The 25,674-nt window shown below is 43.8% G+C and overlaps 1 protein-coding gene across 2 annotated transcripts in view; it reads right to left on the bottom strand.

Annotated features, from left to right (window-relative positions):
* The window catches only part of fam13b (family with sequence similarity 13 member B), an 82,273-nt gene that overhangs the window by 55,679 nt on the left and 920 nt on the right, over positions 1–25,674 (bottom strand). For both annotated transcript variants that reach the window (XM_083651389.1, XM_083651390.1), the window contains exons 2-5: positions 23,201–23,416; positions 12,871–13,083; positions 11,026–11,203; positions 10,430–10,574 (exon numbers count right to left, since the gene is read on the bottom strand). In XM_083651389.1, coding sequence (XP_083507515.1) covers positions 10,430–10,574; positions 11,026–11,203; positions 12,871–13,083; positions 23,201–23,366 — 702 coding nt within the window. In that variant the 5' untranslated portion in view covers positions 23,367–23,416. The remainder of the gene's footprint in view (positions 1–10,429; positions 10,575–11,025; positions 11,204–12,870; positions 13,084–23,200; positions 23,417–25,674) is intronic.

The following is a 25,674-nucleotide window of genomic DNA, read 5'->3' as shown; positions in this document are numbered from 1 at the left end:
CCTACCAGCTAGCTTGATTATATTCACCAGGTGTCCCAGGTGTAAATCAGTCTCTGAATAGATGGAAACCAGCAGGACTCTTGAGGGGTACATCATCCCATTCCATTTATTTGCATTCACGTTTGCCTTACTTGCGTCTTTTCTTTGCGTCTTAGCCCCTCCCACCGAGAAAACCATGCGAACTTGTACTGTTTCTCTGCCATCTGGTTCATAGGAGCTTCCTCACATTGTCGCTACACACCGCAGCAGAGTCATCACGCTGGTGCCGTACACCTGTCGTCTTGATGATTCATGAGTCCCCCTTACCACCCTGACTTTTCACAAAGTCACTTCTGGGAAGGCTGCTCTCGTGTATCCTCGCTCATAGCTCTCGTGTATCCTCGCTCATAGCTCCTCGCTCATAGCTCCTCGGAGATCTCTCCTTGCTCCTCGGAGATCTCTCCTTGCTCCTCGGAGATCTCTCCTTGCTCCTCGGAGCAGGGATAAAGGCATTGGGACGGTCTTCAAGATGGATGTACCCTGGGTCTCGGAGACCACGACTGAAACCAATGTGGACCGACTGATACCATGAACATAACTGTGCATTATACGACAGCTACCAAGAGCATACTCATTCTATCAAGGCTACTTATCAGTCATATGGAAAAATGACCCTGGATATCACATTGGATATAAAAGTCCCCTTGTGTGTATTCACTCAAACTAAGGGGGTCGACATAATGAACAATTATCTTGGACTAGAAGCATTCGTTCAAAAGGACTGAATGGAAGAATGGCTCTAGCCGTGGCTGTGCTGAGTAAGTGATGGGAAAGCCTGGGAAGTGATGTAACAATATTAGAGGATAAGAGTTTGTAAATCCCCTGCTGGGAAGACCTGGCCCTGCTGGGATGACCTGGCCCTGCTGGGAAGACCTGGCACGGCCTTTCAGAGGGGGAGGGGCCTTGAGAACATTATCCCCCTCTCTAAGTCTGTGGAAAACTTCAGCCACATTAACAAGTCCCTGTGTGTGTTTGTGTTGTGCGTTAAGCTGTGCAAGTGTCATTGTGCTGCGCGAGAGTGTGTGCTTGCGTGCGTGAGTGCGCGCGCGTGTGTGTGTGTGTGTGTGTGTGTGTGTGTGTGTGTATATGTGTGTGTGTGTGTCTCTGGAGTGGGTAGAGTGAGATTGAGAGGGCAGAGAATGTCAGGAACAGAAGGTCTTGGCCTTGGCCTGGGTCTGAGTTTCTGGACGCAGTCGGAGAAAACATGGAGCTCTGCTGACGTTATTAGTTGGACTACTGGACAGCTAGTGGGCCGGCGGGAACACAGAACAATGATAAATGACTCGCAACTGAACGTCACAAGTACGGCTGCAGAGAGCCAATACTGTCATTATCAAAATCATTAGTCTAGAAGATGTCAAAAATAATGACAAATAGCCATCGCAAGTTACCCACGGCAACAACGTCTGACCAGCAGCCAGAAAAAACCCAAAGTATTCATTTATCATGATATGAAACAGAGGACAGCAAGCAAATCAGCTGTATCCAGTAGATGTTTGGTATTTCTACTTGATACACAACTAAAATGATTGATGAATTATCATAATGATCTATCTATATATCAAATTGAGTATGTGGGTGATATTTATGTTTGTATGTTTCAATTCTGTGTCCGGGAACAGCTATGCTGTTTCAAGTGCGATCGGGCTGAAACCTTCAGGGGGTGTAAAGGGCACCAGTGGGGGTGACCTGACAGAGCCGGATTTTTTAATTAGGCTAATTAGCTAATGACGTGATGTCATCAGTGATAAGTCATCAGTGATGAGTCAGCAAACTCTGTCTGTTTCAGCATTTGTCCCACTGATGATGTCATAGAACGGCAACAGCCTGTGTTTCAAGGCTATGACATCACTAATGATGTCACTGACGATGTCCCAATGAAATTGATGTCATCGTGACCTATTTATAGAAGAATCATCAACTTGAACTCCTGAGAAAAGGACTATGACTCCTTCTGAGAAAAAGTAAACGTCATGGGCCAGGGGAGCTACTGACCCCAAGGGCAGAACAGCTGCTGGGACAGGCGAGGATGAGCTACGGGCGAGGTCACTCGATGCCTAGTAATGGATACATTTTCCTTCTTTCCTTGTGGCCTTGGTCAAGCGGTCCAGTTCTGAAGTTCTGGACAGAACGGGGAGAAGCACTAAACACAAAGCCCTGCTGACTGACGCTACCAGTTTGAATGTGAGATCCATGTGGTTAGTAATAGAGAGGGGCCAGGAAAACAGCAGCATCAACAGCTTAGCGGTTAGACACACCATCGTGTAACTGGAAGGTCAAAGGTTCGACTCTCACCCCCATCAGTTTTTCCCTGCTCCTTTTTTTCTTTAAGGTTTAAGATTACTAAAAATCACAACTCAGGGCTGGAAGTTGTTGATCAGATTATGTGTGGTTTGATCAAGCTTAATGTCCTCTCTGTGTGACTGCAGTGACTTGGGGAAACCTTTTGACACCCAGTTTTGATTCACAGCCAGTCAAATTCATCACTGTCAGTCATTTCTAGTGATTAGCCTTTCAAAAATGTAACCACTACCTGCCCCCTGCTTCTAAACACTGTTAAAGTCGAACTGAACCCGTTCGTCAGTCCGTTTCAGACTGAAAACATAACTTGTCTGAGATCACAGGATGAGAGGCGGGTCATAGTAATATGTCGATGATTTTATTTGACAATTCTGCGGACTGGACTGGGCTTTGGCCAATCCTGGCGTGTTCTGCCTCCAAATCGAGTGGGATTCAGCGTGTTGTGGCGCTCTCCTCGGGAAGAGCCTGGTGACGTGAGGTTAGTGGCTGAGTGGAGCTCAGCGAGCCGCAGGCAGCCAGCTGCCTTCGTGTTGCAGAGCGGAGAGTGCAGTCCGTCGGCCTGGAATCTTCGAGGTGCGACCCCTGACAACCAGCAGGCTCTCAAGCGCGCGTCTTTATCGCTGCTGTAAATACGATATTCCTGGAATGCGCGTTTTAACGAGCCAGTTACATTTCTTTGCATTCTTAGACATTACCATTTTTGTTTTTTTGTTCATGTTTGATACGATTGGCCAAGTTAGTAGTTAGTTTATGAGATAGGAATTCTGCCAGATGACGGGCACTAGGCGCCATTTTCTCTTTCTTTTGGAAGAGAAAATTATCCTGAAATGAAGATTTGATTGACAGCTGCCATGTCGTGATATGATTGGTTGAAATGGGGTAGAAATTTGATAGTACTAGGTGACGTCAGCAAACTGTAGATTACTGTTATCAATGAAATCTTGAAAAATGAACTTTTGATGTGAAAAAGTGTAAAAAACTAAAGACATTCGATTTTTGTGATTTCTTTTGCATACATCATTAAATAGGTGCACTGCATACCCAGGTATTTGAACTAAAAGAAAAGAAAAGTCATTTTTGGGTTCAGCTCGACTTTGTGTCAGGTTGATGGGGGAATTTAGCCACTGAACTGCTGTTGCATAATGATATGTCCCAGACTAACTGACCTAACGGACAATGGCTAGATTGAAATAAACACCTGCGTGTGAATAAAGAGAAGGGATTAAAGCAGACAAATGACTCGGGTGAATGACATTGAGATGTTAATCACAATCAGGGAGAGACAGAATTATCTACTACTCAAATTCTCACTTTCTCATTACTAAGCCTGTGGGCGCTTCAAATGGAGATTGGGATTTAGACTAGAGGGCACTTAGGAAACAGATAGGCCCTTTTCCCCCTTCAAGATAAACATTTTTGAGCACTGGAAACAAGCCATGTTGAGTGAAAGTCCCTTGTTAAAAAACCCTCTTCTCAGCTTGTGTGTGTGTGCGTGTCTGACTGTCACTGACATTCATATTCTCTTCTGTTCACTTAAGAGTGCTGTATTTGTTGCTGCAAAGGGAAGGAAGTGAGCAGCATATCAACCTCTGTATTCATACTATTCATACTTATGATTATTACATTACCATATTATGTAATGTATGCACCTGAAACATAAAATACAGTAACTTAACTAATTATTAGTATATAATATTATTGAAAAAGAATCCCCCTAATATTGTGTAACGCGATATTTGGCAGGACTACATGATATTTGGGATATCATCCAAGCCTAAGTTTGGTGTCTTATTATCACAATCACTTTGGATTCCTGTACAGCACCACTGTCACTTCCTTTTCCGCATCCGTGTGTGTGTGTGTGCTGTGTGTGCTGTGTGTGTGTGTGTGTGTGTGTGTGTGTGTGTCTGTGCTGTGTGTGTGTGTGTGTGTGTGTGTGTGTGTGTGTGTGTGTGCTGTGTGTGTGTGTGTGTGTGTGATAGAGAGAGTGTGTGTTTGTGTGTCTTCGTTCACACCACATGACGCTTGCTGACATACGTATCATATGGCTCCCCCCTGCCACCCAACGAGGCTGTCACCACCTCCTCTAAATAACTCCATGTTCTAAATGATATAGGCTATTGCTCAATACCTTGTCACTGTGCCACAGGAGCACATACATTCAAACCTAATGTATATAAGCTATTCCCCATTACTTAACATTGTGTTCTTCTAGAAATGTGTAACTCTCTAAAACCTTTTGTAGATTAGACATCCTGGCATTCGTAGCATGGCAGAGTTCCGGAAGCACAGTTCTTGCTAATCTGGTACAGGTGCAGTAGGACACACCTAGATTCATGAGCAAAAAAAAAAAGGCATTCCTTACTCAAGGACTATAGACCTAACTAACAAACTAACTAGACAGACAAGACAATTTTGTCCAAGATGGTGTTAGATGGTGTCACTAAGAAATGTAGGCGTTAGATTTAACCCCAACAATGGCCAGATCAAATCGAGCCTACCAGCCGAGACTAGCTGGTAGGCCAATCCAAGGCAAACAGTGGCCAAGGACAAAGTTGTGTTCCATCTTATACAGGGGCAACAGTCTGTGCTCACTTTTCACGTTTTCCTATACTGGTGTGGCAGTGTTGCTCCACCTCCATCAGATCCGCTTCACAAAGTCTTGGAGTTCTAATGCTGGAAGATGCAGAGTTGCCGATGTCTGGGGCGGTTACATCTACAGGAGTGGTTCTTCTCAACATCGGGTCAAACCAGGAGTCCTTGAGAGAGTTCCAGGGAGTTCCCAGCAAATTGATGCAGACAGCCAGTGAGCTTACCACCGCCCGAATGACACTGCACATATCCTCCAGGAGCAGACAGCCAGTGAGCTTACCACCGCCCAAAAATGACACTGCACATATCCTCCAGGAGCAGACAGCCAGTGAGCTTACCACCACCCGAATGACACTGCACATATCCTCCAGGAGCAGACAGCCAGTGAGCTTACCACCACCCGAATGACACTGCACATATCCTCCAGGAGCAGACAGCCAGTGAGCTTACCACCACCCGAATGACACTGCACATATCCTCCAGGAGCAGACAGCCAGTGAGCTTACCACCACCCGAATGACACTGCACATATCCTCCAGGAGCAGACAGCCAGTGAGCTTACGACCACCCGAATGACACTGCACATATCCTCCAGGAGCAGACAGCCAGTGAGCTTACCACCACCCGAATGACACTGCACATATCCTCCAGGAGCAGACAAAATGTTACTACAGCTGGCGCGCGAGTGGGGTAAAAAAAAACAATGGGCTGAGTCGCCAAAGGACGGTGCTGCGGCTCTACACTACAGGATTGGGGATTCTACAGCAGGTACATAGACGTCTGATCAGATGTGCGTTTACTGCGGGGGTTAAATCCCCAATCCTGTCTGCCTAGGCTGGGCTAGCAGCTAAATGCTAACTATGCTGAATGGATAGAACGGGGGATTTACCCCACCGTGACCACACCCCCAGCCAGCTACCCCAGCGTTCATGACGAGACACAGACTGTCTCTATCGCCTCAATAACACACACACACACACACACACACACACACACACACACACACATTGCCCCAACCCTATTTCAGCTCCTGCATTTTTTCTAAATGATGCAGGTAAGGGAAATAACTAAGCTCAGACTTGGGGGTTTAATTCCTAATTGAAACTAGCGCTTCATCAATCAGTCTTGGCTGAATCCAAACTTTGCAACTTAAAAAAGGGTTAAAAGCGTTGTTGCTGATTTTTGTCATTTTCCCCACTGCTCTGTCCAGGCATCCTGACGTTGCAAACCCTTCATTGAAACACTGCATCAAAACAAACACAGCCATTGGGATATTGTCCTACCAACAAGCCTAGGCCAAGCCTTGCTCCAACCCTGGCAGCAATATACCTTGCCTCCCATTCTGCTGACTGAGCACGAAAAAAAACCCAGACCAAAACCCAGCTGAGCGCAGCTCATCTTTCAGGCTCATTCCGACTTTCAATTTCTCTACCGAAGAAATGTGTGAAAACTGTGGTCAAATACACATGAGTCAGTTTCCCCACCTCCCTTTCTCCATCTTGTCTTCTCTGCATCTCCCCTTCTGACTTTCTCTCTCTCCACCTCTCACCATGTCTTTAGCTTTCTTCCTCTGAGCTTATTTCAGTCATCCCAGCTGAACGCACCACTCCACTGCTTTTAAACAAGACTCTTTTGGGTCTGTTACCTGGCTCACCTCTGAGCAGTCTGCTGTGTGAGAGACGGAGAGACTGTGTGTGTGTGTGTGTGTGTGTGTGTGTGTGTGCGTGCGTGCGTGCGTGTGTGTGTGTGTGTGTGTGAGAGAGAGAGAGAGATAATCCCCCTCCATGAGGGTCTGTTCCCCTGTGTAAAGGCTGGAGGTGTCTATTCCACGGTTACATCATCGTGACCTCTCTCTCTCTCTCATCCCTCACTCTCTACCCCTCCTATCCTTTCTTTCTCCAAATCTCTCTTCCCTTCACTCTTTGCCAACTCTCTCTCCCTCCCTCTGGCATGGTATCTCTCTCTGTCTACCTCTCTCTGACCCCCCCCCCCCACACACACACACACACTTTCTCATCCTCCTCTCTTATGTAAGACACATGGATCAGTGCGCAGATATTTTCCCTCTTCTTCAGAGATGGTTGTGTTGTGTTTGCTCTCCTCTGACTCCCCAGGCACAGACAGACAAATGAATCAAAGAGACGCAGAAGGACAGAGGAAGAGAAGCAGAGTCACATGAGCAGAACTTATAATGGAGCTCATTCATTCTACTGTTCTCAATTTCAGTTCAACTTCCTTTCTACTAACAATGCAAAGCTCTTGTAGAAGAGGTGAGGCGAGAGAAGATGGATACTATAGAGCAGCGATCCTCAAAGTCCGGACTCCGGTCCGCATCCGGACCCAGACGCCGTCCTATCCGGACCGAGCCCTATAACCTACAAATCACTGAATAGTTACATTTTCACGGAGCATTTCTATTTTAACCGGCACATTTTCTAGCCTGCCCTTTACGGTACTGGTTTATCTGTCAGGAAGCTCACAGACCAATGCATGCGCTGTAAATCATCACACGTGATGCTACTCAGCCAATCAACAAGCGAATCGATTCTGCCTGCTGCTGCTGCGGGAGAGTTGACACGCGGACGGAGGAGAGGCGAGACTCGGAGAAATGCGAGAGAAGTATTTCACATCGCGTGCTCAAAAGAAAGAGTAGCCCGTGAAAACAAAGCTTTAGTTTTAATCCAGAGCAGGCAGACTCATGTTCATTCATTGGTCTCACGAGCAGTTCAAAACCAGTATGTCTCGTGAAGTGTGATGCGATCCTGACCAGCTGTCTATGGAAGTGCCACACATGAGCACACACACTCAAATCCAGGGCGTACACACAGTCACTGCCCAACGGCATGCAAAGTTTGCATTGCGAGCGACCGATAGATAGAAAGACAGACAGACAGACAGGCAGGCACAGACAAACAGAGTGGGAGCTCACTTCTATCAAGAGAAAAGGAGGTTTGTTGGCTGAGAGCCTGACTGATAAAATGTGAAATGGAGTTAAGAAAAGGAAGAAAAGGGGGAACTTATTTTTCTAAAATTAAAGCACTTTATTTTAAGATGCAAATTTTTCCAAAGCACTCTGTTGTGTTATTTCTAAATGCAGCCATTATTTTACTTGAAATGAGAAAAGAACATGTATTTATTATTAGTGTAGGCTAGTTATTTATAATTAATCCAGTTAAATATGAAAACTGTAAATAAACATTATTGATGTTTATTTTGATTTAACAGTCAGTCACTGACTACATACAGACGTTGTACCATTAGGCTACTGCAATCATTGAAGTAGCCTAAGTTCAATGGCACTGAATCATAACGCAAGCTCAATGTTCCGGACCTTCGCTTGAGGACATTTTCTCTATCTGGACCTCTTAGAATTTTAATTGAGTGCCCCTGCTATAGAGACACTGCGTAACGCATCATCATTCAGAAGCCATGCCCAAGACGGGGGAAAACAGAAACCCCCCCTCCAATCCTGGCGTTCTCCTATGTCGCGTGCATGGTTGCGTGTTGCACAAAAAGATCGTATATACGGAAGATGAACACTCCAACTTACTTCCTTGATAGCTAGATCCACATTTTTCTTCTCGCCAATTCTCGATGGCTTCCTTGTTTTGCTCAGGAGTACAAAAAAACTTTAACTGGCGATTTTTTACATGTGTTGTCTGCGCAGCCCCACCACACAACAGCTTTTAGCTATGTTTAATTCAAGGAAAATGACGCTGGTGTGTGGAAATGAATGGAGCTTTACCCCCCGTGATGGGCGTGGCCTATTTCATGCAGTGTCTCTATGTTGGGGAAATATGTCAGCCCCTTAGTCTGCCAGTCTTGTTCTGTATGTTCTATGTAGGTGTAGGTCGATGTATAGATCGTATAGCAAAACACAGCAAACCTCTGCACTGGACTGATTCATATGACCCTTGAAACAAATGTTTGATAAAAGCTCATTAAATTGTTTTTTTGGATTAAATAGTACTGCATATTGATTTTCTTGACATTGAACAAACAACTTAAGGGGCATAGTCTGCACTCTGCACTCAAAAAGAAGGCGTTATGTTTCTTCTTAAAAAATATTCCACTTGTTTCCACTGCCGGAGGCATTGAACAGCACAGACTACAGCTGCATTGCAAGTGAACTCATTTCACTGTGCTTTTCAGTCTGCTAGATGTTCATGTTCCTAGGCAGCACATCTAGTCATGGATCATTTCTATGCACACAAGCCCTCCAAGACTGACTGGAGTCCAACCTTTTTATTTGGCCCGCAGAAGGTTTGGCTTCAAGTCCAGACTGAGACGAAGCCTTTGGTAAATCTTCTTATCTATTTTCATCTTGTAATCTATTTTCATAGTCTGAGGGTTTATTAAACTAACTGCTCATAGTGCCAAGACTCAAAACAAAATGAATTCATTATCACTTTTAAATCCAAGTTGTTGTTTTTTTTAGCATATCAAGCATGGGTACACAAAAGTCTCAAAATTGGGACGTTTGTCACATACTGTATATTTTGGGGATTCTTCGCTCATCTACAAATTCACAGATGCTCAAAAGCTTTTTTAGGACAAATTGGCCAACTTGATGCCACAGTGTTTTCAGATGCAAACAGATCTTCAAAACGCTTCAGAGCATTTCAGAATCATAAATACTATCAGCAGAAAACTCTTTCAATTCACTTGGGACCTGAAAAGTAGCACTTGTTCCATGTTTCAACAGACTGCAATAGGACATTATTTCAATTTTCTCAATTTTCTTTCCCTGGTAAACCTCTTAGTACGGCCTATTATTACGGTCCATTTCCTCATTGGTGCGGAAGGAATTTTAAGCTGCTTCAAATCAGGCGTGAGCTATCTAAGTATAACTAAGAGTTCAGTCGTGTGCTGTAGTTTCAGCTTTTCAGGGAATGGAGAGAATATAAAGGGAACAGGGTGGGGTGTGTGTATGGGGGGGGGGTACATGACCTAAACATAACATGGCGTTTGTCATTTTATCCAAAGCGCCTTACAGTGCCATGAGTGCACATGTTTTCTCTATGGATGGAGCCACAGGGAATTGAACCCCTAACCCTATCAGATGTGGTGTCACGCTCTGCTGTCTGAGCTCCACAAAAGGAGGCGTTGGTTGTTTGCTAATGAGAGGAAAAAGACCAAAAAGAGGAAGAGGAGGTCAGGAATGTTGTTAGTGGATTCATCTATTCATAACTTTTTTGGTGTTACGTAAAAAGCAGCCTTCAAATAATGAGTGCATTCTGTTCTGTTCTTCAACGTATTGGTTTCTGTACTGATATTTTGTGTCGTTGTTTTGAACTTTCTTGGTTGGTGAGTGGATATGTCATCACTTCACATGCACTTAGTCCTAATTGGGGTGGTAGGGGGTCAGCAAAAAAAAAGATAAAACAAAAACTGTTCCAATTCACACGACGATCATTCTTCACAAACTCGTCGTGCGTAAGAGCATAATGCATAAGGAGAGGAGAGGGACTCTGGGAGGTGGGGGGTGGAGGGCTACCTGCTCGTTGATGGAGCTGTAGTCGTTGGTGGTGGAGATGTCGTCGTCCTCTGAGTCAAACAGGCCTTCTTGGTTGTCGAGCAGCTCTGCCAGCACCCTGCTCACAGACTCCTGGTCCCGGAGCTCCTCCCCTTCAGTTGACAGACTGGAGATGGAAGAGGAGGGAGGGGTGTTGGCCACGTGCTTTCCCACGGGATCGGAACTCATTCAAGTGGCTCATGAAACTCACATCGCTGTGTTGTGCGCCTGCATGTGTGTGTGTGTGTGTGCGTGCGTGTGTGTGTGTGTGTGTGTGTGTGTGTGTGTGTGTGTGTGTGTGTGTGTGTATGTGTGTGTACACAAATGCATTCAAGCACTGATGGTTATCGATTCTGTGTCTCCATCAGTCAGGGTGTGTTATGTAACGTGGTCACAGTGTCACATGTGAATCCTCTGCTAAACCAATTTCTCCCTGTGGGACAATTACATTTTCTACAGCCACTCCTCACATCCATTACTAAATATTAAATACTGCGATTGTGGTTATTCGTCACAGACATACAATGATGCAGGATTAATCGTGCACCCCCAGGCAGGCAGGGGGTGCTGTGTCTTACTGGAATATGTCTGGCCCAAAGACAGCAGCGAGCGTCCCGATGTTCCAGCTGTCCTGCTGCAGCGATGCCACGCTGGACAGGAAGCGGCACAGGAAGCGCAGCAGGCCGTAGTTGAGCTGGGGAAGCTGCTGCAGCAGGTACTTCATGTTCCTACACAGCTCCTCTTCGTTACTGTAATCTGGAGACATTGACGTAGACTTAGGTAGAGTAGACTACAGGTTAATATGGGGAAGTCTCATTACAATGATAATAAATCATCAACAACATAGGTCCCGAAAAAGCTCTATAGGTTGTGATTACAGTTAATATGAGATAATAATAGAGTCTACACTTTTCAGGCCCTCCTTAGAAACCTAATGTATAAATTTATCGGCAGACTAAAGTGTCCCAGAATGCCATCATAGTACTGCTAACCAACCCTGTGTTTAGTGCTGTGAGATACAACTCACGAATGTGGTCCTATTGGTATAGGTGCATTCTATTATAGATCTTAATTCTTTCTTGTGTGTTTTATTTTTCTAAAGTGTTGTTCATGTATGTGTTTTTCTATGGACCTTGTGTCTGATAATAAAAGTTGATTGATAATATCATTATCACAATACTCATCATCCTTAACACAGATACATGTGATACAGCTCCTCTTCATTGCTGTTATCTGGAGAAGAGTGTATTGGTTTTGGTTACAAATGATTATGATCATTGTAACCACAATTACCATCGCTACACTTCATAAACCACACCTGATATTTGATGTTCCTACAAAGTTCTTCTCCATTACAGTTATTTTGAGATATTTTGGAGCAGACGCTGGGGCTTGTTATTTGAGGCAAATACCATCATTATCATCTGTATACTCAATACAAGTATTAAGTCCTTGATGTTCCTACACGGTTCCACCTTGAAATTGGTATCCGGAGTAGCACGCAGACACACAGATTAGATGATGTACCATCCTCTGGGAGAGGTGAGATGAGGTGAGACAGGAGACACTCAGCAGGAAGGAGGGAAAACGTCCTAGAGAAACTATGCTTTTACATAGCTTTGTACTGCCCCATTATAAACCAGAAGACAGCAGTTTATACGTGGGCTATGACTCCATGAGGCCACCAGGAGGAGAAAGAGAAACAGAGCAGTGCTATGACTCCATGAGGCCACCAGGAGGAGAAAGATAAACAGAGCAGTGGACCAATTGTGAGAATTCCCCTTTATAATCACAATGTCCATTAAAAACACTGTATCGTTCCACACCTTCACATGTTGGCTGAACTTGAAGATTCAGGTTAATATTCAATATGAGATGTCCTAATAATGAATGGGCAATATGACAGTCAATTAGTTAGCGTCGGAATTGAGCAACAGTTGTCCCCTCTCATATTTACCAGAGGTTTTTCTCCTACTTTCATAACTTTAATTCAGATAATAAAATGTATCTTCCATACTTTTCCACCCTTTGCATATCGTTCTGAATTTGAGGGTGTGTGTGAATACACTAAATTGGAAGAGGATGGCTCTCAATGACAAGGGAACAAATACTGACACAACCTTGGTATTTGAGAAGTAAACGTAAGAATAGGAAGAGAAGACAGAATGAAGAAACAGAAGAAAAGAATGGGTGAAGCCATATTGGGTTCTTATAAAGTGCAGCTACCATGACAGCAAGGACGACAGAATCACAAAGAAGACATCGTTCCCCCTAACAAGGCCAAATTCCTGCATGAGCTACTACTAAAACGGAAAACAACGTGAAAAGAACATTAAGTTGTTGGTTTCAGGGTGGATGGAAGGAGATAAGAAAATGGAAAAAGTTAAAAAATAAAATACAGAACAGGTGTGGGTCACACACACCTTGGTGCAGCTGTAGTATGTGTCCCTGTATGGCCGTGGGGATGACCGGTTCAGGCAGCTCCTGCAGGAACAGACGAAGCAAACTGACGGCCGAGGCCAAGTCTGCTTCCTTCTCTAGCTCCACCTCCTCACCGCTGTCGTAGCGCTGCCGTAGCCAATCAACGCGCTCTGCGTTACCATTGACCAGGAACAGCCCCTCCAGGTCCAGATGACCTGAGAGGGTAAAACAACACACACCAGCATGCAGACAGACAGAGAGACAGACAGACAGACAGACCACACACACATACACACACACAGAACAGAGATCATTAACAAACCAAAATGTGTTTTTTTCCTCTCAACAGGCATTTTTGCCTTTATTTAGATAGGACAGTAGGCAGACAGGAAAGGTGGGGAGAGAGAGCGAGTGGATGACATGCGGCAAAGGACCTCGGGTCGGATTCAAACCCACGTCGGCCGCACAAAGGAGCGAGCCTCCGTTGTATGCGTGCTACCGAGCCACCAGGATGCACAGACAGTCAACAATTATAAAAGCACTTGCCAGAAACAAGTTACGTATGATTTATGAGACCAATTTGTTTCTTTGGAATGACTCTTTGTACACTGGGATTGTTGATGATGCCCCTCTGTGAGACAGTAGTCCTGTTTCAAGAGTTTCTTGCCTGCAATTTAGCCTGAAAACCAGCCTACAAGTGTAACAGATCTGTCTGGCCTTTTAATTAACTTAACAAGCCCCACTGGTCGCACATGAAGGAAGGTAAAGCATCCCAGAGGCAGCACTGCATCGTCATGATACGCCGTGCCCCAATAGACCCTTTTCACGGTGGCCATTTTGTGTCGAAAACACCGACTCAACTGTAGTCTAGGCACTAATGTCAATTACATTGAAACTGGAGGAAAAGGGGACATGTTTGCCATTGTTTTATTCCTATATAATTTGTGTGCAACATTAAGACTTTTTTTTTACCAATGGCTATTGCCAAACAATAGATAGTATATTTCGATAAGAGCAGTGTATTTAGCCTACCCTCCATTCTCCCTTTAAATTAATTGAGTGATTTTGAGCTAGTAAATACATTTACCGATATCGAAATGTAAATGACGATGGGTTTGAAACATGACAGTTATTATGTATTTACTTACTAATCACTAGGGATGGGGCCGATCCGATCCAATATCGGTAGCCGATATTGGCACTAATTCACGGATCGGATCCGGATTTTTTTTTGCAATTCCAGCGCACAGGCCGTAATTTGCCCATGTATAATAGTATCCTTCTTTGCCTTGTATATTTTCTTAATTTTGTCTGCTTTTTGCAAGGTTTATTTTTTTTTTAAATCTTTAATTGACCAAATCTTTGCCTATACTGTATATTCAAGAAAAATATTGGTATCGGCATAATATCGGTATCGGCAGACATCCAAATTCAGGTATCGGAATCGGATCGGAAGTGAAGAAATGTGGATCGGTGCATCCCTACTAATCACTGTGATTTTGACGCTTATGCATCCCTGGCAAAGAACAAACAAAACAAACGTGTTTTCTGCTTGTGTGCGTTTGTGGTGTGTGTGTTTTTGGGAGAGTATGACCGGTCATTAATAAATCAAACAAATGGAATTTGTTCAAATGTTCTTACATTGAACTGAGAGCCTTCCTCCAAGTATGACTTGAACTTAACATCAGCAGCAGAATGTAACCGTATCACAGTAGCCTGTTTAATGAGCCATCCTTACTGGTGCTCTGAGCTTGTCAGTTTGGACACATTCTGTGGTTTGGCCTTGTATTACACAGGCAGACCAAAGGCTTGAAATGAATATGAGCACCCAAGTGCTGGAAACATGTTGGCTACTGGGTACGTGGTATGTCTGGTAGGCATATCAGTTCTATTCGCAAGTGACAGGTATCCAACCTGTGTACAGTCACATTCAAAGTCAAACTCAGTGGCTGGAAAAATCACATGCCATGCTGTTTGGACGTGACATGCTATTTGGACGACATGCCTGAAAGATTTCTGTGTGTGTGTGTGTGTGTGTGTGTGCGTGCGTGCGTGTGTGTGTGTGTGTGCGTGCGTGCGTGCGTGCGTGCGTGTGTGTGTGTGCGTGTGTGTGTGTGTGTGTGTGCGTGCATGCGGACTCCTTCATCAGTATGAAAGCAGAGCAGTATGACCGTACTGATAGTTATCATTCCCACCTGTGACTGTGACGAGAACACTCAGTGTGTGATGAAAAGGAGAAACCGATTGCATCGGGCAGCTGCTGTTGGGGCTGGGGGCAGTTCGGCACGCCGTTACAGCTTCCAAATGTTTACGTTCTTTTACATAATGTTCGTTCTGTTCATCTTGTGAATCTCATGAATATGCTGAAAAACCCCATGTCTCCCTGTGGGACAATCACGTTTCCTTCAGCTAACTGCTACACAGAGAATGACAACTCCTACTACTGCTAATGAATTGAGCTGATATGAGTGACTTTGCTCCAATTTCCTAGTGAAAGCAGGCATACAGCCATATCATTCTACAATGTTGATTGTGTTAGTAGTATAATTAGATCATTAAACATTATAGCCTCTCTTCCTCTATGCTCAGATTAAAGGATCCCAATGATAAAGAAGCAGGATGACCAGTCCAGATCTGAGAAAAACAAAATAGCAAACTGAACAAAAAAAGATGTGCTTCATTACAGTCAGCACACATTTTCTGTTCTTCAATCCTGTCAAGTCTTCATGTAACCCTGACTGGCAGGAAGATGTTCACACACCACAAACCATTTAGCTAAGCTTTGTTCCAATTTGGTCTCAGCCTGCAAACACCAATGGTTTATCTTCCTGCTCCTTGTTCTGCCACAGCTCTGACATCTCAGACAGGTGCTCTTAACCCTCCAAACACATTTCGGCCACCTAAGTCATTGTAAAAAAATCATGTGAATAAAGAAATGTGATGTTTCTACCCTACTATTCAGGTAGGTTTTTGCCTCATGTTTCCAACCCCCTGCTTTTTCTGACGACCCTGGCATCGCACACAAATTAAACCGGGGAGATTAAGGTCTTTTCATTGGTCGACTAACTTCTGGGCTGGCTGCACCATTCTAATTAATATGCCAGCAGAGGCCCTCGGGGGATTAAGTGACTTATTACATAAGCTCATATGGTCGGTCAGGCCCCAGGTCACACAAACTGCCAACTGCCACGGAGGTCATTTGAGGTGCCTTGAGGTGAAGCTTGACTTCAAGAAAACATCTCCACTGACTTAGCAGGTTTTACAAGAACATCTCTTTCCCTTGTGATGTGAGCACAAGTGCTAATAGGTGCCCTATTCACCTTATGTAGAAGAGACCGTCTGGCTCGAGAGACTAACAGGAAGTGTAAATACAATCGGAAGTTCCGATTTTATTTGGTGACTCATAAACCTAGTCTGACTCAATGTGGAGTCAGACTAGTTTGAGCAGGTAAAACAGCCGGCGCTTTGAACGGGAAGTCGCGATACAATGGGTCAAGTGGGCGGGGCTGCGTAAGGTGAATACATGCTTCATAAATTATATGAGAAATGTCCTGCTCCTCTACTGTTGAACCTTTCACTGTACAATAGTCATGACAGAAACTCATGTCTACAATACATTCCTCTCCTTTTCTTCAACGCAGGTTGATCTCACCTGATTCCTCCACCTGCAGACATTCATTCTATATATATATAACACCCAGGCAAGGGCTTCAGCTTCCCTACGTTTTCCATCCAATGAGTTTTCTGCATTTTCTTTCGCCGACCTGCACCAGGGTTGGGCCTTTTAGGGGTGGTCTAACTGGTTCTGTTGGGACAAACGCTGCAAACACATTCTAAAAATGGATCTTTACATCTTCTGCCATTTCGCCTGATCACTTCACAAAGCCTGTTGCACAGACCATAAATCATGTCAGACTTAAACCAGTGCCACAGACCAGAGTGTCTGTGTCTACGTGTCTCTGTTTCAGGTTCCTAAGCAAAAATGCATCTTGACTATCCTCAGTATGAAGAGGCTAGTAGGTGGTGTCTTGCCCCTGGTTCTATAACATAACATAACACCACTAGCTTTGATGCATTTACCAGCCAAATACAGGCTGCCGCTGCAAACTTCATCTGCTCTACCAGTCACTCCCAACCGTCACTTGGAGTTTGATTCTAAAAGTGAAACTTGGCTGGTAAATTAATGGTGTCTCCCTTCAGCTGCTATCCACTCATCCTTCCTTCTGCGAGTGAGTAAGGAAGTGCTTCAGAAGGCTGGACTGCCAACCCACTCTTCAAAAAGATGATCAGCGCTCACACTTCAAATGTTCCATGTTGGCATGAGAATTACTCCATGACAGTCATTCTCAGGGAGGGAGACAGGGAGAGAGAGAGATATCGACAGATATGGGGAGAGAGACATATACTGTATGGACAGAGATGGGGAGAGAGAGATATACTGTATGGACAGAGATGGGGAGAGAGAGAGCTTTGGCAGGTTCCTCTCTGCACAGTTCCACTCTTGTGTTTTCACAAGTTGACAGAACTGTTATGTAACGAAGGAGGAAGCAGACCGTGGAACCGTCTGGCGGTGCACATTCAGAGTTACCGTAAATTCCGGACTATAAGGCGCACCGGTATATAAGCCGCAGCACCAAAATTGACTGTTTTTTTCTTATATAAGCCGCACCGGTCTATAAGCCGCGGGTGTTTTGATGTTTAATTACCATATGAAAGGGTTCGTGCACAGAGAGGAATGTCGGGAAAGAGATGGCTGTTTGGGGAAGCTCCCATTTATTAACATTTCAACAAAACAAAACAAAAGTCAGGTCACTAATCCCCAGACAAAATCACACAACAATAGGCTATATGTGCAGCAAACGGCTGTAACCAGAGAAGTCAAGTCACTAATCCTCGTCTTCCTCTTCTTCCTGCGTACTGAAACCACCAAAGTCCTCATCTTCAGTGTCGGAAACGAACAGGTTCAGGGTGGCTTCGTCAACCACTCTCCTCTCTCCTTCATTGTCACTCAAAACCAACGAACTCCTCTTCGTCACTGTCGGCATCGAACAGCCTCTGAAGCCTCTGACGGCCCTCAGCGCCAGCTGTGGCGGCGTCATCCTCTTCATCCCGCAGCAGTCCAGCGTTTTGGAACCCGTTGGTGATTGTGGATGTTTTCACACTCCTATAATATTCCGTGATCTTCCTTTGTGTGAATTCGCCGAAGTTTGTGATTTTCTCCTGGTAGTCGGGAGGGAGTTGTTCAGTAGTTCTCGCCCGGACGGACAGTCCCTTTCGTCTCATGAATCGGAAGCACCAAGATGGCCCACCTCTGAAATGTTCAATTTTCATTTCGGTGGCGACTGTTTTGGCCTTCAGTCGGATCTGCACCGTGGAAACGCCTCGGCCGTCTGCTCTCTGGGTCAACACCCAATCTTCAAGGGAATCTTCAAGTTCGGGCCATCTGCTTTTATGACCTCTGAAGGACTTTTTGGTCTTCTTGCACTGAGACAGTTCCTCCTGCTGCACCGTCCAACGCCTCACCATTGACTCATCGATGCCCAGGTTACGCGCTGCTGCTCTGTTTCCCTCTTTTAATGCGAGATTGACTGCTTTCAACTTGAAAGCTGCGTCGTGTGAATTTCTGCGTACCTTCCCCATGGTAAGTGAGAGTGTTGCTTCTACTGCTCGTCTTGTTGTGAATATTCCTTGATCTTCCTTTGTGTGAATTCGCCGAAGTTTGTGATTTTCTCCTGGTAGTCGGGGGAGGGAGTTGTTGGCCGAGTGGCCGTTTGCTTACCGTAATTACCATATGTAAGTGGTCACGCACAGAGGGGATTGTCGGGAAAGAGATGGCTGTTTGAGGAAGCTCCCATTTACCGTATTACCGTAACATTTCAACAAAACAACATAACACAACACCACCGTTGTTTATTTTTACAGTGCACACAGTGTCCGCGGTGTGGTGAAAAGAGGGCAAGAGAGGAAATTAAAACAGAAGTGGATTTATAGTTAGAAAGAGTGCTAAAAAAGAGAGATTTTATTTGTATTTTTTTTTTTTTTCTGAAAAAATCCATAGATAAGCCGCACCGTTATATAAGCCGCAGGGGCCAAAAAACGGGAAAAAAGCCGCGGCTTATAGTCCGGAATTTACGGTACTCTTATCGCGAAAACTGCATCTCTCCACTAACGACATATTTTGGTTGGTCGTGGTGCGAGAGCAGTCACGGCAGGTCAACACCAGGGCGTGTTCGGGAAAAGTGAAACGTTACATAATGCAGTCAGATTTATTGAGAACTTGAGACATATATACTTAGAAATGATAAGTGGTCTACAAATAGTGGAGTGCAGTCTGCTGAGAAAATGTAACCATGGCTCTCAGTGTTTGGTCAAATAGATAAGATTCCATGAAGGTGCAACACCCTGAGGCCTAGGGGCGAAAGTCACACTTCTCTAAGTCTAGAACCAAGGAATAAAAACAAACGTCTGTGAAAAAGGCATAAAGATGTGATTTACCTATGGTAACACAGGATAAAATCCTAAGCCTGCCAATATGCTTGTTATCTACTATCTGTTACTAAACGTTTTTTAGAGTACATAACTTGTTCTTTAAGCTCTGTCTCACTTGTTACTAAATGTTTTTACAGTACATAACTCAGTTGTGTTGCACATGCTGAGTTGAACAGGGAAGCTGAGTCTATCCTTTATGCCTACCCCACACTACAGGATAATTTGCAAGATTATGGCCAAGATTCCCCCCTCCCGATTTTCTCGGGGGTGCTCCCGATTTGAAGCGCGTCGGGCAGATAATCTTCCCAAATGATCCTGTAGTGTGTGGGGTTCAAAGATTCACAATCGGGAAGACTGCCTCTTCCCGATTGGGAATCGGCCATATCTAACATGTTAGATATTTACAACCCGACAGGCGATTGCATCTTGAGCAGAGAGCCAGTTGTAGCTGCGTTTCCATTAGTTTTTCGCAAAATAAACTGGTCCGCGTCCACCCGCAGCCCCGCACAGAAACAAAGAATGAGGAAATTGTCATCGAGGTGAAATACCCGTGCGTCTTTGAACGGGACGGAAAACTAATGCTATACTGCAAAGCATGTAGCCTACAACAAGCGCTTAGGTCTCATAGCTCCCCGCATCGGCGAGTGTCCGCACGGAAAAGTGAGTCAAAATTAATCAGCAGACGCGCCCCTCCACAAGGCACCTACAGACGGTTTTCGCCTGGCCGTGCACAGTAGGCCTACACCCCGAATGGACGCGGCTGTCCGCGCAAATATTAGTTAAACAAATCCTTTCAGTGCAAATGCATTATAAAAACAAAAAATAAGATTTGTTTAGAAAACGAAATGACACAAATGTATTATTATTATTATTATTATTATTATTATTATTATTATTACTACTACTACACCCGGTGCGCACACTGAATAGGCATTTTAAAAGTTAACGTCGAGCCCTGCTTCCAATGTGAATCTTCGGCATAATCTTCTAGTGTGTGGGGTTGCGTTTGAACAGACGCGATTGTGTGTGTGTCCCAAGATTGAAATGTAAAAAAATCGGCTCTCTCTGTCCTGTAGTGTGTGGGCTCTCAAGATTTTTATAATCTTCAAGGATTTGAAAATCCTGTAGTGTGGGGTAGGCATTACAGTTGGTAGATTTGATTTTGCCCCTCCTTTAATTTAAACAACTGCTGACGCAACAAAAAAGATGACAGCTAGATAAATTGCCTCGAGGCAAACATGGGTAACAATGTCCTATAGGTGCATGATGACATGTTTACGTATCTGCACCATCAAATTCAAATAAGAACATTGATTTGAATCTGAGCAGCTGACAAACTGCAGGATTAATGCAGAATAAACCATACAGAGACAGACATGGATGTAAAACCGGTGTTACTAAGACAACCTGAGCGGGAGAAATGCAAATATTGAAGCTAACATGATGTAATAATAACAGGGAAACACAAAAGGTGTGAGATCGCTTTGATCAAATAGAAAAGGTAGGATTCTGCTGGCCTAAGGTACAATTCTATGGAAAATCACGAGAGGAGATTTTAAATTTAAACGTTTTTTATAGAGGGAAAAATAGAGCTGGGATTTTTTTAAATAAATTATATCGATATCGAATCGCTATTCATTTGAAGGAACTGATGTGTCAATTCATAAATCCCAATATCGGTGTTGTAATGTTTAGAAAAAGAAGGTTGGGCTTCAACAATGGGCTTCTCAGTGGAGTGCTAAACCCAAAACCCAAAACGTGTTCCAAAAAAAGGTGAAAGGGTAGACCGTAGCACACATCTCAATTTTCAATGTCAAGGAGAACCAAATACTCACATTTCACTTTTTATTTGGCTCACATCACACAAAAAAACGCTTACGGTTAAGCTTCCTTGATTTGTACTTCCTGTTGAAACAGGATGTGCAGGAGATGATGTTGGGAGGGGTCAATCAAAAGTGTAAACCAATGGAATATCAGTCAGCAGGAGAAAGCATGTTTTATTTGATGGGAGGGGTGGAAGGGCAGAACTGTTTAAAAACCGGCTGTGTTTATTGGTTGGAATTTATATTGACATCTACTAGTACACTGTGCAGCATGAGGTCACCAGGAAAGATACTGTTTTCCAGGAAGTAAAATTAATGTTAATTTCATGGGGACTTTAAATGAAATTGAAGACATTTGTTGCACAATTAAATAAGTCTTATTGTGTAAATCTAGTTGGCTGGTAAAATAGTGAAATTGGCTGGTGGATTTTGGGATGCAACCACCACTGTGGCCAATGACCAACAAAAAATATCAGAAATGTTTCCTGCATTAGAGCATACCATTACAAAAATTATAATAAAAGTATGATATCCAAAACGCCTGTGTGTGTGTGTGTGTGTGTGTGTGTGTGTGTGTGTGTGTGTGTGTGTGTGTGTGTGTGTGTGTGTGTGTGTGTGTGTGGGGCTGGGCAATATAATCGATACGGCAATATATCGCGATATTTTATTTCCCGATCCTGTATCGATACTTGGACGCCAAGTATCGTGATATATTAAAAAAAAAAAAAAAAAAAAATTCAGGCCATGCCATGCCAGGCCTCTGCATCTGGTGATTCCCACCCCTAATCGATACTAGGGCTGTTGAAACGAATTTTGATATTCGAATATTATTCGAATTTAATAATTATGAACGAAATTCGATTATTATTATTTTTTAAAAACGAATATTATTATTTTTTTTAATTTTTTTTTTTTTTTTTTTTTTTTTTTTTTGAACACTAGAACAGTGACAAGTTCTGACAACATACTTGAAGAAAAGAGTGTTAACTGAAGTTGACTGTTGAAGCTGCTATACTGATGTAAACCTACCTGTAGCTCTTAAAATGTATGTTCATTCATTGTTAACTGAAGTTGACTGTTGAAGCTGCTATACTGAATGTAAACCTGTAGCTCTTAAGTGCAATACGTGACTGATTTTTTTTTGTTCATGGCTCATTGTTGTTTTGGCAAAGTTTACTTATTTGTTTATTGATAAGGAGCTCAAACAAAGGCTGTGTCTTTTTTTATTATCAATTATTTTATTTTAGCATTTCAGACAGCACCAATACATCACTGATGAATATTAACTAAGCTCTGGTTATCTGACCTATTTTCTAATGCAATGAATGTATATGTACATTGTACAAGGAACATGTTTTCATAAACATCATTGCTGGACTATTTGTGATAAGCCTAATATTATTTTGAATATTCATCCACCATTCACTTTTCCATCTACATTTGGTAAAATGCTTAGAAAAAGTTTTACTTGGTCAAACCCAAAGATTCAGCTATATTTAGAATCAGAACATAACATAAGAGAAGACAACAATTCACTCAGACCAAAAAAAAAAAATTTTTTTTTTTTTAATTCAATTAAAAATTAATTAAAATATTCGAATATAATTCGAATATTAAAATGTATAAAGCACTGAAATTCGAATTTGATTATAGAGGGAGATTGACAGCCCTAATCGATACTGTATTGATATTTCCCATATCGATGCGTTCAGTAACACTCAACACTCAGTAGTTTTGACTAAATTGGTCCACTAACTTATCAGTATAAAGTGATGTACATATTATTACACTACGTGGGTGGTACACAGTGTGTTGCATCTTTAGCTCTATTATTTAATTTTGAGTAAATTCTGTAGAATATCGCAATATATCGTAATATGTATCGCATCGCAATATATCGTGATACAATCGTATCGTGACCCAAGTATCGTGATACGTATCGTATCGTGAGATCCTTGCCAATACCCAGCCCTATGTGTGTGTGTGTGTGTGTGTGTGCATGTGTGTGTCCACCACTCACCGTGCTCCTCGATGTAGTCGACGATGCGTTTGACCAGCGCCGGGACCTCGTGGCCGCTGAGGGTGTGTGTGTGCGTCACCTCCTCCAAGGGAACGCCAAACACCCGTGTGGTGGTGGCAGAGCTTCCGCCCTCGTTGCCTGGCAACGGAGACACGCTCTTCCTCATGGCGGCCACCTCCTCCTCCTCACCACCACAACCCCGTTGAGACTGCACGTCTTCAGAACAAAAGAACAAAATGAGTAAACGGAGGAAGAGAGAGACAGAGGGAAGGAAGGATAGAGGATGTTAGTGTGATGAAACCAGATTCAGGTAGTCAAACAGAGAGAGAGAGAATCACCTTAGCATAGGAGGCAGGCAACAGAAAAAACAAAGAAGCGTCTCCGCTCATACTCTTCCTAGAAGTCAAAGAGTGGAGAAAACTTAATCTCAGAACGAGACAGAGACAGAGGAGGAAGACAGAGACAGAGGAGGAAGACAGAGACAGAGGAGGAGGAGGGAGACAGAGACAGAGGAGGAAGACAGAGTGATAGAAACACACTGACATGTAGAGAGGGAGAGAGAGAGATAAGAGCTAGTCTCTTCCTCTGTCGTCCACAAACAAAACAACCCTCAAGCATATAGGAGTGGCAGGTCTAGCCGCTGTTACATTAGCATTTGACAATCCCTTTCAGAGGAAGAGGGGGAGTGTGAGGCTACTGGCCTGCAAGTACATTTATAGCTGTTTGACCGTATACATCTCTGATTGGATCAAAATTGGCGCTGACCTCAAACTATTCAATCAGAGAAAAGTTGACATTTTCTGGGAAATGGAAGCTCAGATCACGATGCTCATAATGAACTATAATGTATTTTGTTTCACTCCGAATCCAATGCCGCCTTCCGTGAGTCTCTACGAGTTACGGTTGTGGAGATACGTCCGCCCTGCCTGCAGGACTATAGGAGAGAGATAGAGGACAGCGGGGGGTTGGGTGTTTCAAGTCACTGACAAACCACATAGTGTTACTCAAATAGGCAAAAAGCGCTTTCTTCCTCTCCCTTGTATCTCTCTGTCAAGCTCTTACACACATACACACACCTCACCTCACTGAGTCTGTGTTATGGTGAGTCTGTGTTATGGTGGTCAGACAGGTTTCATGGTGAGTCTGTGTTATGGTGGTCAGACAGGTTTCATGCTGAGTCTGTGTTATGGTGAGTCTTGTTATGGTGAGTCTGTGTTATGGTGAGTCTGTGTTATGGTGAGTCTGTGTTATGGTGAGTCTGTGTTATGGTGAGTCTGTGTTATGGTGAGTCTGTGTCATGGTGGTCAGACAGGTTTCATGCTGAGTCTGTGTTATGGTGAGTCTGTGTTATGGTGAGTCTGTGTTATGGTGAGTCTGTGTTATGGTGAGTCTGTGTTATGGTGAGTCTGTGTTATGGTGAGTTTGTGTTATGGTGAGTCTGTGTTATGGTGAGTCTGTGTTATGGTGAGTCTGTGTTATGGTGAGTCTGTGTCATGGTGGTCAGACAGGTTTCATGCTGAGTCTGTGTTATGGTGAGTCTGTGTTATGGTGGTCAGACAGATTTCATGGTGAGTCTGTGTTATGGTGAGTCTGTGTTATGGTGGTCAGACAGATTTCATGGTGAGTCTGTGTTATGGTGAGTCTGTGTTATGGTGGTCAGACAGGTTTCATGCTGAGTCTGTGTTATGGTGAGTCTGTGTTATGGTGGTCAGACAGGTTTCATGCTGAGTCTGTGTTATGGTGAGTCTGTGTTATGGTGAGTCTGTGTTATGGTGGTCAGACAGGTTTCATGCTGAGTCTGTGTTATGGTGAGTCTGTGTTATGGTGAGTCTGTGTTATGGTGAGTCTGTTTTATGGTGAGTCTGTGTTATGGTGAGTCTGTGTTATGGTGAGTCTGTGTTATGGTGAGTCTGTGTTATGGTGGTCAGACAGGTTTCATGGTGAGTCTGTGTTATGGTGGTCAGACAGGTTTCATGGTGAGTCTGTGTTATGGTGGTCAGACAGGATTCATGCTGAGTCTGTGTTATGGTGAGTCTGTGTTATGGTGAGTCTGTGTTATGGTGAGTCTGTTTTATGGTGAGTCTGTGTTATGGTGAGTCTGTGTTATGGTGAGTCTGTGTTATGGTGAGTCTGTGTTATGGTGAGTCTGTGTTATGGTGAGTCTGTGTTATGGTGGTCAGACAGGTTTCATGGTGAGTCTGTGTTATGGTGAGTCTGTGTTATGGTGAGTCTGTGTTATGGTGAGTCTGTGTTATGGTGAGTCTGTGTTATGGTGGTCAGACAGGTTTCATGGTGAGTCTGTGTTATGGTGAGTCTGTGTTATGGTGGTCAGACAGGATTCATGGTGAGTCTGTGTTATGGTGGTCAGACAGGATTCATGGTGAGTCTGTGTTATGGTGAGTCTGTGTTATGGTGGACAGACATGTTTCATGGTGAGTCTGTGTTATGGTGAGTCTGTGTTATGGTGAGTCTGT

This window comes from Poromitra crassiceps (assembly GCF_964638095.1).
Source record: "Poromitra crassiceps genome assembly, chromosome: 15".
Taxonomy (NCBI): domain Eukaryota; kingdom Metazoa; phylum Chordata; class Actinopteri; order Beryciformes; family Melamphaidae; genus Poromitra; species Poromitra crassiceps.
This window is presented reverse-complemented; position numbering and strand designations above follow the sequence as displayed.